The sequence below is a fragment of the Pleurodeles waltl genome, chromosome 1_1 (assembly GCF_031143425.1).
Source record: "Pleurodeles waltl isolate 20211129_DDA chromosome 1_1, aPleWal1.hap1.20221129, whole genome shotgun sequence".
Lineage (NCBI taxonomy): Eukaryota > Metazoa > Chordata > Amphibia > Caudata > Salamandridae > Pleurodeles > Pleurodeles waltl.
The window spans coordinates 444,255,028-444,274,494 of NC_090436.1; the positions used below are offsets into that span (position 1 = coordinate 444,255,028).

At 47.3% G+C, this 19,467-nt stretch overlaps 1 protein-coding gene across 1 annotated transcript in view; it reads left to right on the forward strand.

The window, feature by feature from the left end:
• The first annotated feature begins 5,630 nt into the window (after positions 1 to 5,630).
• RASGRF2 (Ras protein specific guanine nucleotide releasing factor 2) overlaps positions 5,631 to 19,467 on the forward strand; it is a 1,901,930-nt gene continuing 1,888,093 nt past the window's right edge. The window contains exon 1 of the mRNA XM_069224559.1: positions 5,631 to 6,751. Within this exon, the coding sequence (XP_069080660.1) occupies positions 6,482 to 6,751 (270 nt within the window). The 5' untranslated portion in view covers positions 5,631 to 6,481. The remainder of the gene's footprint in view (positions 6,752 to 19,467) is intronic.

Consider the following 19,467-nt stretch of genomic DNA (forward strand, 5'->3'; position numbering starts at 1 on the left):
TTTCATTACTTGAAAGAACTAACTATAACTGAATTTCTATGGTTTTGTATGAGAAAATTCTGAACCTAACTATAACGGCCCTGCAACCATGAATTCTTTTTTTTTTATGTATTGTAATTTTAATTGCTATACGTGAATCCAACCACAGCCGCGGCCAGTCCATGAGGCCAACCCCCTACAAGTATCCAACCTTGCAGCGTTCACTGCCTTCTCCTGTGCGCAGTAGGGGTTGCCTGCAAGGGCTGACCTGCAGCCAGTCCCTGTGGCCAACCGCCCTAACCACCCAATCAGATGTTGTGCACAGCCCTTTGCACATGCAAGGCGGAAGTTGGCCATGGCCTCTCTGGGTGTGGGAATAGGTATGAGAGGCTGTGTCTGGGGGTGAGTGTAGCTGTAAGAGTGTCTGTCTAGGTGTGAGTGCGTACATCAGTGCTTTAGTAGGTGCGTCAGTATGTGCGTGGGTCTGTGAGTGGGTGCATCATGGTGTCAGTGGGTCTGTGAGTAGGTGTGTGGTTTGAGTGGGTGTATGAGTGAGCACGTAACTGTCTGAGTGGGTGAGTGAGGGTCTGACTGGGGCTGTGAGTGAGTGCATGAGGGTCAGAGTGGGTCTGTGAGTGGGTGGGTGAGTATCTGAGTGGGTCTGTAAGTGGGTGTGTGAGTGTCTGAGAGGGTCTGTGAGTGGGTGTAGAAGTGTCTGAGTGGGTGTGTGAGTGGGAGAATTGATTGAAAGACAGATAGAAAGAAAGTGAGAGGGAGAGAGATAGATGTTTTTTAGGTTTTGGTGTCTGATATACTTAGAATGAGGTATTTGCCTCCAATTTAAAACAAAAAATGTATTTGTTTATTTTAATATAATTCTTTTTATATTAAAAAAAGAAAAAAAAAGGAAATGAGTACCGCTGGACTCAAACCTCCAAAGCTCCGTGTGAAGGTCTGCGACCTTCAACCTGAGCTATGAGAGTTTCTTTTTTTTTTTTTGCCCTTTATGGGCTTTCAGGGACTGCGAGGGAGTCCTCAAGGGCTCCCCTGCAGTACCTACATATTTTGTTGTTTTTCATTTTTATTTTATATACCAAAAAGCCCTTTAGGGGCTACTTGACACTGAAGGCTTCTCCTGCAATTACATTGCTTCAGCAAACTTGGAACTGCTTTGTCAGCAGCTCCGTGGTTGCTTAAGCATTTCATCTCTGTCCCCTGTACACGTGTAGGAGACTGAGAAGAAAGCTCTGCTGTTTGACAGCGGGACCTGCTTTTAACGTCCCACTGTCAAGCAGCCGAGAGTTTGCAGTGGCTTGGCTGCAGCACTGCAGCCAAGCCACAGCAAGTAGCTATGTCCCAGGTTGGCACCCCTGGAACATAGCTGGAGTCGGCTTTAGGGGTTCGCGTTCCCCAGGGCCATCTGTGGCTCCATGAAGGGGGGCGTGCGGCCCCCTCCAATGAGAATAGCCCCGGGGGTAGTGGTCCCCAGGGTTTGGGGGTCCAGAAGGGACTCCTTTTCTGTTTTTTCACACTTTGCCTTGGGGGTGGTGTTCTCTGGGACGTGGGAGGACAAGGACCCCTTGCATGTATTTAATAAGAAGCCCCGTGGTGGTGGTCCCCGGGCATGGGGCAGCCACAGGCCCCCTTGCTTGTATTTGATAAGAAGCCCTGGGGAGGTAGCAGTCCCCCGGGGAGCGGTGGGTGGTCTGCGGGCTACCCCTGCATATTCATAAATGAAAGCCCTGGGGAGGTAGCGGTCCCCAGTGCAGCAGGGGGGCCATATGCCCCCCCACATAGATAAAAAAGGAAGCCCTGGGGAGGTGGCGGTCCCCAGGGCAGCGGGAGGGCTGCAGGACCCCCCCCTGCTCTGGGGGGTGAGGAACCCCCCCCCCCATCAGTGCTAAGGGGTCAGGGTGTCACTACTCTCACCCCTTTTATCTTATTTTTACTTTTTTCCTGGGAGTTGGCTCAAGCCGAGTCCCAAGATGGCTGCCAAAACTTCCTGGTTTGAAGCGTTCGCAGCCAATCAGAGCTGTGCATTTCCTTGCACAAGCTTGACTTTGTTCATGAATACTTCACGGCCAGAGATATACAAATTTGAATTTCCCTAAATTTCTCAAAAACTACTGAACAGATTTACTCCAAATAAGCGAAAACGTAATATGCATACCAACAACTAGTTTTCTGCCACATTTGGTGTAATTCCTTCCTGTGGTTCGGCTGTAGCCGTGTCTGAAGAATTCTATGGAAATTAACAATGGAAACGCAATGTTTTTTACGCCCCTTTTTCTCGGCCTCCGCTTGACGGATCAACATGAATCATTGCAACACTATTTTTTTTAGAAAACTGTGACGATTCGTCAGTGCCAAAGATATAGGCAAATCAAAAAAAGTTTTTACTATGGAAACATGGTCCTAATTATAACTACCTACTGACGACCACCAGTAGGTAAAATATAAACATAAATATATATATATGTTAGAAATGGGGTCTTTGGTTGGCAGTCAGGTTACCCCCCTCTCCAAGCAAGGACCCTCACTCTAGTCAGGGTAAAAGAGAATCACTCTCAGCTAACCCCTGCTTACCCCCTTGGTTGCTTGGCACGAGCAGTAGGCTTAACTTCAGAGGACGATGTGTAAAGTATTTGTACCAACACACACAGTAACTTAATGAAATCACTACAAAATGACACAACACAGGTTTAGAAAAATAGAAAATATTTATCTAAACAAAACGACCAAATAAAAAAAATCCACAATACACAAGTCAAGTTTCAATTAAAAAGCAAAAAGAGTCTTTATGTAGTTTTAAACACACACTGTTAGCGTGAAAATGTACCTTGGGTGCGTCAAAAATAACCCTGCACGGGCGAGTGTGCGTCAAAAAGGGCTTGCGATGTGTCGATTTCACTCACGAGCGAGACCTTGCGTTGTTTCTCCTTCCGTCGGGCACGTTGTTTCTTCTCTCTGCAGGAGAGCGATGCGTCGATCCGGTCAGCACTCCCAGGTCCGGGCAGGCCTTGCGCTGTTTTTACACACCCAGCGGTACTTGCGTCGGAAATCCAGCCGTGCGATGATCTGAAAACCCCACAGCGCAGTTTGCGATCTCCCAAGCCTCTGTCAGCGATGCTGTGCGTCGTTTCTCCAGCTCCGTGCGTCGATTCTTAAGTCGCGGTACAGGCAAGCATCGATTTTCAGCCGCGAAGCCGGCGGTGCGTAGATTTCCCAGCCGCAGATCGGAGTCGCATCGATTTTTTTACCCGCACGGCGTTCTGTGCGTGGATTTCTTCCTCTTAGGCTGCCAACTTCTCCTTTCAGTGTCCCGGGAACTGGATAGGCACCACAGGGCAGAGTAGGAGTCTCTCCAAAGACTCCAGGTGCTGGCAGAGAGAAGTCTTTGCTGTCCCTGAGACTTCAAACAACAGGAGGCAAGCTCTAAATCAAGCCCTTGGAGATCTTCACAAGATGGAAGGCACACAAAGTCCAGTCTTTGCCCTCTTACTCTAGCAGAAGCAGCAACTGCAGGATAGCTCCACAAAGCACAGTCACAGGCAGGGCAGCTCTTCTTCCTCAGCTCGTCAGCTCTTCTCCAGTCAGAGGTTCCTCTTGGTTTCCAGAAGTGTTCTAAACTATGTGGTTTTGGATGCCCTTCTTATACCCATTTCCTCCTTTGAAGTAGGCCTACTTCAAAGCAAAGTCTATCTTGAATGTGAAATCCTGCCTTGCCCAAGCTAGGCTCCAGACACTCACCAGGGGGTTGGAGACTGCATTGTGTGAAGGCAGGCACAGCCCTTTCAGATGTGAGTGACCACTCCTTCCCTCCCTCCTAGCACAGATGGCTCATCAGGATATGCAGGCTACCCCCCAGCTCCCTTTGTGTCACTGTCTAGTGTGAGGTGCAACCAGCCCAACTGTCAAACTGACCCAGACAGGGAATCCACAAACTGGCAGAATCACAGAATGGTATAAGCAAGAAAATGCTCACTTTCTAAAAGTGGCATTTTCAAACACACAATCTTAACATCAACTTTACTAAAAGATGTATTTTTAAATTGTGTGCGCAGAGACCCCAAACTCCATATGTCCATCCGCTCCCAAAGGGAATCTACACTTTAATCAGATTTAAAGGTAGCCCCCATGCTAATCTATGAGAGGGACAGGCCGTGCAACAGTGAAAAAAGAATTTAGCAATATTTCACTGTTAGGACATGTAAAACACATTACTATATGTCCTATCTTAACCATACACTGCACCATGCCCTTGGGGCTACTTAGGGCCTACCTTAGGGGTGCCTTACATGTAAGAAAAAGGAAGGTTTAGGCCTGGCAAGTGGGTACACTTGCCAAGTTGAATTTACAGTTAAAACTGCACACACAGACACTGCAGTAGCAGGTCGAATACATGATTACAGAGCTACTTATGTGGGTGGCACAACCAGTGCTGCAGGCCCACTAGTAGCATTTGATTTACAGGCCCTGGGCACCTCTAGTGCACTGTACTAGGGACTTACTAATAAATCAAATATGCCAATCCTGGGTAAACCAATTACATACACATTTTGTAAAAGAGCACTTGCACTTGAGCACTTGTTAGCAGTGGTAAAGTGCCCAGAGTAACAAAAACAGCAAAATCAGAGTCCAGCACACATCAACAACCTGGGAAACAGAGGCAAAAACTTAAGGGAGACCACGCCAAGGATGAAAAGTCTAACAATATACACACACACACACTGGTTTAAATGGGCTTGTACTGTCCGATACCGAGTACCAGCACTTTTTTATTTTAAGAAGAGTGCCATACTTTCAATTGGAGAGTAGCACTTTTCAGAAACAAGCAGGTACTCTGGTTGAGAGTACTGCACTTCTATTTCTCCATTTCAATGGGTTGGGGCGGGAGGGTAAGAGAGAGAGAGAATCTAAGTCACATTAAGAGAAAGGGGAAGCTCAGAAAAGTTATGTGTACATAGATCCCCTTGAAGGATTGCCCGTCTCCCCCTTTCTTCCACCTAGGGCCTACTCCCCCTTGCGCTGGTCTTCGATGCGCTGCCTGTACAGCCCGAGCACGGCCTGCCTCTGCCCTCCGAGAGAAACCACAGAAAAGCGGATTAGCGTTGAGCTCCCACATGACGCGCACCTTCTGTCTGTCTATTTTGCGAGTGATTTCATCCTTTGTACTGCTTGTCCGAATGCAGCCCGGCTTGAGGCTGACCGGAGAGAAGACTCTGGGTGACACCTGCAGGCAGACGGCTCGGATCCAGAAGTGGGGAGAGGCCGTTTATTGAAGACAGACAGGAGGAGGCGATTTCAGTGAGCGGAGGGAGGGGGACTAAGGCAGTGACACCTGCAGCAGGGAAAAGAAGTCTCAACTGCAGAAGAAACAGGGCATGGTGTCCCCCATGCAGGGGGAAACAGAGTACACGGAGACATATCCGGCAAAAGAAAAGTGGAACAGGGACTCACACCTGCAAGCGGTGGGCACGGTGTCCACACCTGCAGGAGAAAGCGGGAGTCACTTGTAGGAGAAACCAGAGGTCCCGTCGTTCGCGGGCGTGAGGACGGGACAGTAACTACAGGAGAGCATGTGAGTGACGCCTGCAGCTGAATGGGCATCTCGCGGAACGGAGAGAGACCATCACGTCAGTGAATCCTGCAAGGAGAGTGGAAGGGGCTCTCTGCACCGGGAGAGTGGAGAAAGGGAACTTCGCATGGGCGCACGGAGACAGAGGGTCGCCTCGGGAAGCAGAGGTGGTGCCTAGAGCCAGAAGGCAGCAGAAAAAGACTGCCGCAGGAGTACGACGAGGCAAAAAGTCACCCCGCGGGGAATCGCATCTACTGCGCAGGTTTGTGAAGAGGCGCGCAGTTACCCAAGCAGAAAGGCTTCTCTGTGGAGTGCATAAAGGAATAGTAACACTGCAGGGGGAGTCAGGGAGACTGAGAGTCGCTACGGGGGGGGAAGTGCCCTCCATAGCAGCGCACAGATAGTCGTCCCTGAGGAGAGTGGAAGGCAACCCATCAGTTCGCAAAAGCAGACTCACCCCGCCAAGGAGGAGGTATACCCCGGACGGAGTGCACAGAATCAGAGCCACCTCAGGCAGGGGAAGAAAGACACGGAGACCGAGAGTCGGCGCAGGAGGAGAAACAGCCGCCACAATAGCGCACAGAGGCAGTCACCCCAGCAGGTGAAGGCAGCCCAGGCAGGAGTGCTCTGAGGCAGTCACCCCTCGAGGATAGTCGCCTCAGTGAGAGGACCTTCCGCGGGAGTGCGCAGGAGCACGAGAAGGCAGCAGCTGCCAGAGCGCACATTAACAGAGTCGCCTGGAGAGAGGGGGCACCTCGGGCAGGAGTGCACAGAGGCAGAGTCACCCCCAAGGCACCCTCCGCTGGAGTGCGCGAGAAGAGACGTTTATCCCAGCAGCGGAAGGCGCCTGAGGTGCAGCCAAGAGTCCCCCACTCAAGCGGAGCCATGGCCGGCCGCGGAGAGTGAGCGCCCCGCGGAGCCGCCATGCAGAAGAGCGTGCGCTACAACGAGGGCCACCTGCTGCACCTGTCGCTGCTCGCGCGCCGGGAGGGCTCCAGGCGCGGGACCCTGGCCCGGCGCACGGCCGAGGGCGGCCGCTGGCACGACAAGTGGTTCGCGCTCTTCCAGAACGTGCTCTTCTACTTCGAGAGCGAGCAGAGCGGACGCCCGGCCGGGCTCTACCTGCTGGAGGGCGCCAGCTGCGAGAGGGTCCCGGCGCCGGGCCCAGGGCCGGCGGGAGCGGGCGACAAGCAGGTACGGGGCGGGGGTTGGTTGGGCTGAGTGCACGCCCTGCGTCCCGCACGCCTCGTTGTTTACACCCAGCTCACTCTGCCCCGGCGCACCGGACACAGTTCATGGAAAGTTGACTTCCCCGCCCTCACTCCTAGAAAGGTCACCTACCCATTTGCATATTACTACTGCCTGTCAGATTAGTCTCCCTTCTCAGATTTTAGTGTTGTTCCTGGTGGTGGTCGCGCCCCTGCACACCCCTCTAACCCTCACTCAGCACTTCCTTACCCTCACAATATCCCAGCGCGGGGAACTCGCCCACACATTACGCTCGTTCATAGACAGCTCCCCACCCTCAACTCACAGGGAGCCTGCCCCTCTCATACCTGCTAAAATGTGCTTCACTCCTTACCCTCACACTCTTCTCTCTCATTGGACGCTGACGCCGCGCGCCGTCACATTTCACTCGTCTACAGGCAGCAAATATCCACCCTACACTCACTCTCTTGTCATTAAGACTTTCTAGCCAGCACTCTCCCTTCACCCCATTAACAGACTGTTCACCCCTCATGCTCTTCTCACTCAGAAGTAGCTCATCCCTGTAACCCTTACATCATGCTCACCCACAGTCACTCAGAGGTAGCACACTCGAGCCACCTACAGCCCACCCACTCACACACACTACTTTCGTAGGAACCCAGCCCTCTTACACTAAGCTCACTCGCAAGAAGACCACCCGACCCATCGTTACACCATTTGTACTCACAGCTGGACTCTGAACCCACCCTCGCTATTTTACTATCCTCAGTCACAGTAACATATCCTCACTCACAAGAAGCCCTTCACACTCACTCATATTATACTTATGTGCAGTCAATCTCAAAGGTATCCTCAAAGCACGATTCTGGAAGTTTCTGCCAGTCTTCTTCAAGTTGTCAACTTTTTTTTTGTTACCGCTGTCTTGCGAATGAAGGTGCTTTTATTGAAACGTCAGTGGATGATTCCTAGTCGGAAATGTTATATGTTAGCCACGTTTGAGTAAAATCCTATTTTTTAAAATTAATATCGGTGTTCTCTTTTTGGGGAGCCATGCGATGCGCAGTAGTTGTCTTAAATTTCCAGACTCGGAAACCCCGGAGCCCTGGACCCAGTCAGGGTCCACAGTTCTACCCGCGCTGCCGGGGCCTTTGTTGCGCCACTGTGCCAAACGGGGGCTACATACAATCACAATTCGTCTGTTTTTTTCAACTCATCCTGTCAGATGTGTCAAATATTATTATGCGGGTGCCCTGACGCGGGTCACGCCCCTTCTCTTGAATGCAATAAGCCCTCATTGACGCTGTACACCAGAGACCCCTGCTCTCCTCTCCTACTTCGGGGGCCAAATATACTCTGCCCTCTGCAGTGAAGCGCCGAGAACCCTGCCCCTGCTGTTTTAAAGAGAGGCGCTTTAACCAGGCTCAGCTATAGCCCTTCTCGCTGCCCTGCATCGCCATTTATTCGCTGGAATCTTTGACCTCCTCCCACTTCCCTGAAGCATGTTGCGATTTCCAGTTTAATGGAGTGTGTGTGCTCACTGGGTCACCAGACAACTGATTTTTAGCACGCAGAAAGCGCATAGCAGACCGCTGTGCCAAACGCGCTGTAATTAGGCGCATGTATGAAAGCAATGCTTTATCAGTGCTTGTCACTAGGCGGGTCTCGCATCCCCCACCGCATCCCAGAAGCGCTTTATGTCAGTTAATAAGGGGTATAGCTGCCTGGGCTTTATCAGTGTTTGTCACTAGGCGGGTCTCGCATCCCCCACGCATCCCAGAAGCGCTTTATGTCAGTTAATAAGGGGAATCGCTGCCTGTGCAGGACATGGGCCTGGCACTTGCTGTGGCATTCGCTGTGCATAATGAGCCCGAGCGGGTGAGTTTACCAGAGAAACACTGACCAGCCCGCCGGGCGTGCAGTGCACTGCACACATAGGGTTCGCCCAGACACTACCGGTTCCCGGGCAGGCCACAGAGGGCACAGTATAGACAGCCCGCAGCAGACAGAACTGATGCTTGTTGGGTCCCTTTACGAGAAAAACTAGTGAGACTCCATGAAAGCACCTAGGCTTGCTGCGGGAGAGGGCGCGTTTGAAGATACGGTCGGATGCAGGCACCCAGGGAACAGGTAGTTGCGCATCAGGTATCACAGATCCAGGGTACATGCGAAGAAGGGTTTCCCCCAGGCCATGTTTTTGAGCAATAAATAACAAGTGGGGAGCATTGTCCCCCCTCCCCCCCCGTGCCACTGCACCTGTTGCACTATCGTTAACTATGCCTTTGAGGCGAGGGGAGGAGAGTGGCATGTGGTATGTAAGGACTCTGGCGCGGAAGATGGCTGAGGTGTCCATTTCGTATTCTTCCCCAGCCTCGTGCTTTTCACACCCTTTCATCACTGAGCACGCGTTCACTGATGCACAGCGCGGTTTGAAGAACATGTATGCCCTTCGCTTCCTTGCTTTTACGGGCACTCACCGAGGTAATGACCTGATCACGCCTTTCCTTGTGTACTTTAAATGTGCTCCAAGCACAAGCAAACCAGGTACCCTGGTGCAGGTTTTTGCAGCACCAGAGTAACGCCAAAACAGTCTCATGAGTTATGGAAGGAAGTAATAGTAATTATTTATATAATATAAATTCAAACGCAGAAAAAAACTAGTATTATTATATAATTTAAATAGCATTTCCTACCCCTGTATGGGGCCGAAGCACATTTTTGGACAGTTAGCCTGTTGTGCTGTGAAGGGGTGTGCGGTTGGTAGAATTGTGTATTGGTGAATCTATATGGGAAGTGTCTGGTTGTTGTGTGTTGGTAACCAGAGGAGCCTTGTCTTGGAGCGCAGCGCCTAGCAGTGTGATGGAGGAAGAGGTGTGAGCGATAGCCTGCACATTATAGCTACAGTTAGAATTAAAGCATATAGACAGCTACACAGCATCACCCTAACCAGAGGCAGTGGGCTGCGGTGTACGTGAATGCCTGAACAATGGTGCTGGTGGTGGTGCTGAGAAGACTCAGTAATCCATATGGCAGCATTCATAAAGCAGAGAGACTGAAAAATAACTAAAATGACGTGCAATGGGCCAGCATGGGGTTTGATGATATGAACAGTGGTGCTGCATCTTTATCAAAGGCAGGGGGACACTGGTCGCTGCTGTACACATACATCTAACGAGAGAAGAAACGAGTGGAAAGGGATCAGCCTTCGAAACGTGAGCAGAAATGACTCAATCCTTAACAACCCAGATTTGACCTACCGGTAGGCCACAACAAGCCAATATTGTTGAGTAGAAGTTCAGGCACCAAACCAGGCCTATGATTCCAAAGGTGGATGAGCTAGACTGGCACCTTTCACCTGCAAGGGTGAGTGCCAAAGCGCTTGGTAGGTTCTACTCTGACAGTAAAAGAACGAGTTGGCAGGACCAGTGTTAACCCCTTCATGCATGTCAAATACATTTTTTTGGATCAAAGGGTCCCTTGCTCTTTCTAGTTTTACTTGAGACATAGTCATGCCCTTCTCGAATATCCCCGCAAATAGTGTCCACTTCCATTGTAGGTAAGGAATGACACAAGAGGCACTGTAGTGCACGGAGACCTACCCTGCTTCCATTGTTTCAGCTGGGACAGTAGCACGAGCAGTCATCTCCCACTGCTCCGGATGGCCTCGAGGTCAGCAGAAGCACCCGTTCTCTCAGTGTGTGGCCAGCAGTGAGAGAAGACCCACACCAAGGCAGGGAGGAGCGGAAGTTTCCCATGATTTTAAAAGTCCTCATTTTATATATGGAGATACAGAGAGGGCACCGTTTTATTGCATACTATGACCGTTCAGATGGAGACCAGCCACGGCATTAGCCTTTGTTGGTTTTATATCTACTGATTAGCACCACGTCATCTTTTCTCTAAACAAAGTGCTGTACTATCACATACATGTGCCAAATTCCGATACGAAGTTTGATGAGTATGCATTTAAATCTACCAACGATCCCCTCTGCACACTTGCACTATTCTCTGGGTCAGTGTCATGGGTTGTTTTGTCTTACCATCCTCAGAGAATCTACACCTCTCGAATTGTTTTAACAGAAGCACAGTGCAAAATGTGCCAGGATCACATGCACAGGAACTGTATTTCCACCGGAGAGCATACCGATTCCATGTTTCTCTTTAGTAATCTGCACAAAATATGCTTGCGGTAAAAAAAAAAAAAACCCTCACTGGATAAATTTGCAAGGTTCACATTATCATTTTCTGCCACTGCTCCAAACCTCATTGCTACATGTGATCTCACCATTGTCAAAGGTCACATTCCGTCACGTCCTGTGATGTCACTTCTCCTATCCCTGCCATTTCGGCGCATACCCCTACATACCAGGAGAGGGTCAAGGTGAAAAGAGACAGATGCAGATTCAACAACACGCTCAGGCAGTCAGGTATTGACACACACTGACACAAGCACGGGAAGCCGAAGACACACCTTTTCCTTCTACACCTAGCAATGAATCCTCATGCTGATAGATTGGATGCGAGCCCTCATTTATCGTGCATGATCCTAAATTCTGGAGCTGGAGGATGATTTCTGGAGGTTGTCCACTGCCAGAGTTTTACCAGCTTCTAACTTTTCAGGGCACTGCAGCGAACTAGAAGTGGAGGCAATAGCAGTGGGTTTTGCAAGCGCAAAGTGCCTTGTTTTCTCTCCCCCGGCACATCGATGCGCATAATCGCAGCATGTGGTGCTTGGCAATAAATACATGCTAGCACATAGAGGCTGGCACACAGGCAGAAGCTGCTTAAAGATCTGATCGGGTTTCACGCCAGCAATCTGCTGCCGAGGATTACCGAAGGACAGAGGGAAAGGAGCTGCGGGCTCGGCGACCCTGGGCCTTGTCAGGCTTACATTGCCTCCAGTGATCCCAATGCCGATAAACACATACGTAGACATATCCTGGAAACAGTGAAAAGCAATAAAATGGGTCGATGCATGTAGTATGTTTTTGTTCATGTACTATTGTCACCCCTGTGGCACCGGATAGAGAGGCAGGTGTTTAAACACGTTATGGCCTAGTAGCATCTTTGGCAAATCAGTGACTTTCCTGGTGGTCCCATTGTTTCCATCACAGACCAGCCTCTGTTTCAGCTTGTGGTGATGTGTTCTGAGCATGTTCAGGATTGAGCTGGGGAGCATGAATGGTGTTTAAGGGTCTAATCTGCATGCACTACCAAATGCTTACAGACTTTGTAAGTAAATAGACATGTCCTTTGCCCAGTGGATGGTGATATGTGTGTCTGCGGTATTCCGGGGGGAGGAGAAGGAGAATGCTGTTGCATGCGGTGATTGCCAATTGTATGTCATATTTATTCCATGTTGCATGTATGTCAGAAGTTCTGTGTTGGTTTCAGATTGTGGGGTATGACGGGTGGTGCGAAGTAACTGTGCAGCGAATTACGACGAGCATTGCATGAAAATCTACTTTTTTTTTTTTTACCAGTTTAGCAATTTAGTGTAAAGAACAAGACAAACTGGCCTTGTACTTTTAAGTGGCGTAACTCACAATAGCCTTTCTAGGAGCTGTACCACTCCTGTCGTAACAGTTTGTTTTAACTACTGCATGTTGGTCTTGATCGGATCACAAATTTGTTTCTTAAAATGTTTTGAAATGTATTTTGAAATACTGATGGTATCCTCTCTAATTTGAATCTTCACATTGAACAGCAGCCACTACAGGGAGACAGTCTACAGGCACTCATATTATTTCAGGTCATCAGTAGAAACCAACCGGAAGCTGTGAACTGAGCAAAAACAGTTATGTTTTAAAATATATAAAATTAAATAAATCAATATAACATTTTAAATGTTACATAACAACGAAGGTATTGAAATAAAGAAATAGGTCAATATTGACCAAGTCTTAGTTTCTATCTTTTTTTTAATGTGAAGGGGACCAAAGGAGGGGAAATAAAGGCATTGGTGTCAAATACTAATAAAAAATCTATCTTATTTAGCAAGCTGCGATAAAATTGCTCTTTAAAAACAATGCACCCGTTTTTACGCTGTGCGATACTGTGTAGGTGAAATGTTATATGAGAAATTAGCAAACCAGTGTATGCATACGTCGAGCTGTGCCTGCACGACCCCCACCTCGGTATTCCGCTGTTTGATGGCCGCAGCTCGTTCCGCAGGTGTCGAGCTGTGTTTCAAAGGGCATCGCTCGCCACCGCAGCCTGGCGTATACAGAATGACACGGCGATAAGGGGAGACAGAGAATGCCACCAAAGGCTGCCCACCGTCCAGGAGAATATTTCATTTAATCCGGATAATCGGATTTACCTCCCTTTCACTTCATTTGAACTTTGACGTTCACATCACTTCCCCAGCCCTCCAGGGAGTGATAGAATAATGTTCAATCAGCGGGACCCACGTAAAGTATGGGACTCGTGGCGACTGTCAACTTTAAAACCTGGTAAAAGCCGGCACATGTTCAGCCGCGGCATTTTTGTATCTGCCATCTGCTGGTCGGAGATAGGACCTGACCGTCCGCGTCAGAGCAGCGGGTGCCGGGTACTGGCGCCGTACAGTAGGGGTGGGGTATGTTGAACTCTGCGGGGAGGGCTTTGGCGGGTGGCCTTTGTGCGCTCGTCAAAACCACCGAGATTATTCTTTCTTTATCCATTCTCTAAAACGCTCTTCCTCCCACTTAGCAAAATTAAATGCAGCATTAAATCTCGTGTCCCCACAGATTAACAGAATCCAATTATTTGAGTTTTTAGCACGGACGTCTCTCTGCATTTGTACAGTGCAACGAGCTTCTTTTCCCAGCGATTGTTAATGCGGCGTATCACAGAACCTGTCGGCAGCCGGAAGTCATTGAAATCACAAAAGTGGAATGGGTATCAAAGGCGGGCTTCGCTCATAAACGGCTCCTAGCAGCGGTTGGTGTATGCCAACCCCCACAAGAGCCAAAGAACTCCGCTCCGCCGAGCCCCAGAGGCCTCTCGGTCTTGGAAAACATATCCATTCATTTATCTGTTTCAATATTCGAGGTGTTTTGCAAGCAATCTCAGCAGACATGAGGTGTATGCCATGCAGTCACAAATTAAGCACTGCTGCTGTGCATCGAGGATGTCAGCAGGACTCTTGTACGGTGATTGCTCCAGACCCCCATCTCTAGTTCGCTGTATCACACTTCCTGGTGAAAGGTGGTAACCCCAGTCCAACACCCCTCAGAAAAGGAGGACATATATCCGCTGTAGGGTTAGCACTAAGGGAGATCTCCAACATTCTGAGTTTTAAAAGAAAAGCAGGTTATTATTACATGACTGCCAGGTTCATTATTCTGTGTGTTGTAAAGTGAGCTGATGCCTTCGGGCCATGTCCGAGCTACATAAAATTGCAAAAAATAAATAAAATAAATTGGGCGTATGGTCTTACTCTTTAAATAGTATGCATTTGTAGTGCACCCTGGTGCTGAACAGCAAACATGCTTTGCTACTCAACTCAGTGATATTAATTTGCCTAGCTTGGAAGGATGAAACGTTGAGTCCTGCTGGAGTTGGCATGTTTGTGTGCATGCTCAAACACAGATCCCTTAAGTAGGCAGGTGCACCAGTCTACGTTTTCGGTCTTCTGCTCACTGTTGTTATTTGAGGACCAGTTCCTTTTCTAGGTCAAGTGACTCACCAGTCAGATGCTACAGGGTGGTCAAGTCTGGCTTTCACTTTCTGGTATCAGTCCCTGCCTGGAGTTTGACTCTCACCGTCTGTGCAGTGTGTACACCATCAAGCCCCGACTTTAGCACGTTGCAGTCTTTGTCAGGATCTTTGTGTGTGCTTCATTGTAGACTGGACTCGACAAATGGGTTCTTAAAACTGGCTCACAGTCTTTGCTATTGTTTAATCCTCTTCTCATTTGGGCGAGTACTCACGGTAAAGCTGGGCACAAGCTTTGAGACAACGCGCTCTGTCCATTTCTTTAATATTCAGAGTTTTACGCTAAGTCTACCTGCAAGCCTGCTGGTGGAAGGATTTGGTTTTAAATTCTCCTTTTCCTTCCTGCACTAGGGTTGCCTGCTGGTACTGCTTGAGTTGTCCCTCCTTCATCTTTTCCAATTACAGTGGACTTTCTCATTAGTTGTGGTTCTAAAGTTCTACTAGCTGTATCCAACTGAGAAGCCAGAGGTTCATGGGTACGGATGCGGGTTCAGTTTTGGTTCAATGTTCTTTGGATTTACACGGGACTGAAGTGATCTCCCACAGCGATCTCCATTCCTCAGAGTCCAGGTCTTCCTCTGGACCCGGCCATGTACAGGTCTCGAGCGCGGGCGGTGGTGAGGGGCTTGTTCGACCTCAGGTGACGGTTGGATACAGACAGCTTTCAACATGGCAGGAAGGGAAAGAGCCAGCCAGAGAGGTGGATTAAAGGGCAAAAAATGGATAGGATCTGATCAACCTGCTCCAGATTTACTAAGGTTCGTGTAGCAAAGTACTGCATGAAAACATGCAGTGCTTTGTTGCATAAAGCATATAAAAAATCTGTCTGCAGTGCTATCGCTACAGAGTCGCATGCCAATGATGTAATTGGTGTCGCACACGCAAAGAAAGCATGTTTAATGTGATTCTAAATGTTGCTTTATGGTGCAAAGGCAAGGTAGCAGTCTCTAGGGTATGGTTTGTACTGCAGTTACACCCACCAGTACAAATTCCAATGCAGTGAAAACTGCAGACGAAGAAGCTGCTTAGCATGCATGATTTTGCAAAAGTCACATGTTATGCATAAGAATATTACACAGCAGTCTGCCTCCCATTTTCTTGCAGCTGGTTTCATTTGATTTGAAGATTTGATGCAAAGCCAGGCCATGATAGCTTAGTAGGTCTGATTTTGAGTCATATCCTAGCATGTGTGCGCTATTCCACTGTTAAAATACCCCCATTTGATTAAATTATTGAGGAGCGACTGACACTTTGTGACGTAAAATGATCTTAGTGCTGGACTGGCGTGACCAGAAAATTGACAGACACAACTGTTTGCATTGCTTTGCCTCATGAAGCCTCGCTTAGTCTTGCACAAAAACCCGGGTTAACGAATAGAATAACTGGGTGCCCGTCTTCTGGACAGGTTGAGCCTTTCTCAACAGAATATATCAGGAGTATTTGGAAAGCACATGTTCTCAGCTGTCGGTTGGTGACGAGGAAGACTTGGACTTGGAGTAACCTTTGTATGCAGAACTCATGGCAGGTTACTAGAACAAAACGCCACCGATGAAGGCCGAATTTAATTTTCGACTGGCAATATGTTTGAAGCAATTCATTACAGCCCACCAGTCAGTACCCAGTCACAGCCAGCTGGTGTTTCAACTGGACACACGTTACCTTTTTCGAGAATCATAACGGGTGATGTTCAGTGGAAAATCTTACATCAGCCATTTACTATGCATAAATATTAGGAATATTGCTGGATGGCAGGCACATTAATAGCCTCTTTAGCTTATAAGAGTATCTCTCAAAAGCATTTCATATTTCGTCCCTGAGACAAAGTTTATGGAATAAAAAAATGACATACTTGTGTTTAGATTATTCACAAGTACATGTGACCTCAATTTAATGAATATACACTACTTCACTCATGAGGCAAGTTACTGCCCTAATCCTAATGTACAGCCTGTTTTACAGTTTTGTTATTTTACTTGTTTCTTTTGTGTACAGTAAATTAATCGGTTTTCAGAGTTAAAGGCACATTGTTCTGTGACAACGCTAAGAAGTGTTATCTAAAGGCTAAACAATAGAGTCGTTTTTCTACTATTTCTATGAAATATTTAATCCATGCATGAGTAGCACATTCAGGCCAGGGTTCTTTTTGAGCATGCATTCTGGTATTTGTAGTATTATATCTCGCTGTACACCCAGGACTACAATGACTGGAATGCAAACAAATACCAACATAGTGGTCTGATTACTCAAAAATCTGGGAATTTTAAAGAGCTTTGAAATCTACATAAACCGTAACCGTATGTCTACCGTTGATACACACCCAACTTTGTCCAAAGAGTTTGTCAATAGGGACCAAACTATTTTCCAGCAAATGTTTTCTAGACTTAAAGACGTTTTAAAATGTGCATGTCTGTGTTATGGTAAGGGTCCCACGAAGAGCACGTTTAACAGGCTTCCTAACATTAATCTGAAAATCAATATCACAGCAAACAGCTGGAAGCCAGGGCACCTTGCATTGAGTTCCTCGCATTAGCATATGCAAACAGCATCTCAAGTCAGATGAATTGGCATTTCCGTGTTAATCCCACAGTTCTGACAGCCATCTGTATACCGAGGAGGAAGGAGGTAGTAGCATGTTTGTTTTGTATGTCATGAAGCAGAGGGTGACATTTTTACTCCCCCCGTATCGTTCAATGTGAGGCTTGCCGGGTGTCTATTACTGTTGTCATCTCAGAAATGAGACACTCCAGTACCCGAGTTAATGAGGACTTTCACTCATGCTCTTTAGATCCGCGCTGGTAGTGGCCAAGGTGTTCATCAGTGCCTGGGTCTGTCGCACAGTGGACTTCAGGATGCTCTGTTTGACCTCATGTGGGCAGGTCCGAATTCTACATGGTCCTCTCAGCCTTTCGTCCTTTTGAGGTCGATATTTGCGTGATCTGTAAATTACAGATTACCTTCTCAGATAATGCATGATAAATGCATTTATGTATTTGTTTTTATTAGCGCTAGCACTTCCTCACACATCAGAAAACTTTTTATTTCCAGGTCCTGAGGTGTGTTGAATGCCCAAGCAAGCTGAAGGTGGGTGAAACTGTGTCCAGTGTGGGAAATGAGGGCTCTGTGGAGTCAGAAGCAGGGGGTAGAGAGCGTGGACAAAACAAAGGGTCACCAGGACACATAGCAGAGACCTCGGGTGACTTCATAGTTGAGATTTGACCCGGAGGTAGAAATACAAAGCCATTCTCCCTCCAGAAAAAACATTAATCGCTAGAGTTATTTTGACATTTTTACATTATATGCACTTTGTGACATTCTTTGCAGAAGGCACATTAACCCTCTGTGCTACCTTATAATGATTCCAAGCTTCCACTAGACAAAAGCATGTTCTCTCTCCAGAAAGAACATAAATCGGCAGAGTTATTTTGACTCTTTTACATTATATGCACTTTGTGATTTGCGTAGCACATGTTTTTTGCAGCAGGCACATTAACCCTCTGTGCTGCCTTATGATGACTCCAAGCTTCCACTAGACAAAAGTATGTTCTGTCTCCAGAAGGAACATACCGGAGGTATTTTGACATTTTTACATTAGATGCACTCTCAACAGAAAAACATCACAAATGGAAAAAAACATCTGTAACAGTGAGCTGAAGGGGCCAGGAGTGGCTGGACATGGACTTCAGTATTCAGTGCTTTAACACTTATATGCAGCAGCCGTATTACTCCATAGCACTTTAAAGCTATTTTCTGCTTTCAAGATGTTTATTTCTTTTGGCCTCCAGGAATAATGTGTTATTTGTTTGAGCACAATAGTAAAATTTTACTAAACTCTTTAATAAATACCTTTGAAATATGTGCACTGCGGATGCTTCCAAACCATGTGCAGGCAGCCAACCCAGCACATGAGCTGTAGCTGCAGTCCGTGATGAAAACAATCATGTAAGGTGCTGAAATCTTGGCTATGCAGTGTTTTACTATGGAACACTACTATTCAAGAGGGCATTCCAACTGTAATATCGTAAAGTTGGAAGACAGCCCTTGGGATAGTATTCATAGGGTTGTCTATCTCCCTAGTTCAAAATGTAATTTGCTCATTTAGTTTATGTTTCTGCTTTGCATTCTGGGACTTGTGGTTTTGTTTTTAGGACTTGATACAATCCGCAAATACAAAGCAAAAACCTGACTGGATGAACTACACACGTTTGAGTCTGTGCAACTTGAGTTGTATGTGCTTGTATTTATAAAACTAACCTCAAGGAGAGTTTACAGTTGATTATGCTGTTCAATGGTCAGTATTTTATGACAGAAATTTAAGTTCAAGACTAACTGAGGATCATTATTATCATGTGAGATGGCTCTCCTCAAGCGTGTGAAAAATCATGGGTGTTTTGTTCGACTCCCCAGTCTACAGTAAAGGGACAGTGATCTTGGAGTACAAATATTTATCAATTGCCCCACAAGCAATGTCTCCTGTACCAACTGACAAGCACTTATGTTTTCCACCTGGGAGTCGTTTGTGTTTTAAGGGCCTTGTTTAAAAAATATTCCACTAAGCCTGCTAGCCCTTTATATATATGCAGGGCCACTGGAATTATGTGGCAGAAAGGACCAAAATATGTGGCAGGGTTGATCAATTAATGTGGCAAAAAAGTCCAGTTTACAATGCCAATAGCTCCAACTCAAGTAAATGCAAGACCTATTGCACTGCAATTGGGTGTTGTAGTATGCATTCCAGTCCATTGTTGTTTTTGCTAAGTGCGAGCATACAATGATACAATAATCGTATGCAAATCATCTTTGGGCATCCTGCCAAAAGTGTAAAAAAGCTTTTTTTCAATCTTTTTGCCCTGATTTTGGTATGAACATATTGGCTTTTCTGGTAAAATACCCACTCTGACTGCACAGTTAATCCTGCCATTGTCATGAGACAAAAAAATTCAGGAAGGTAAGATACTTGCAAATATTTTGGCTTAACCACTTAGTTGTGAATGTGTGAGTGTCCT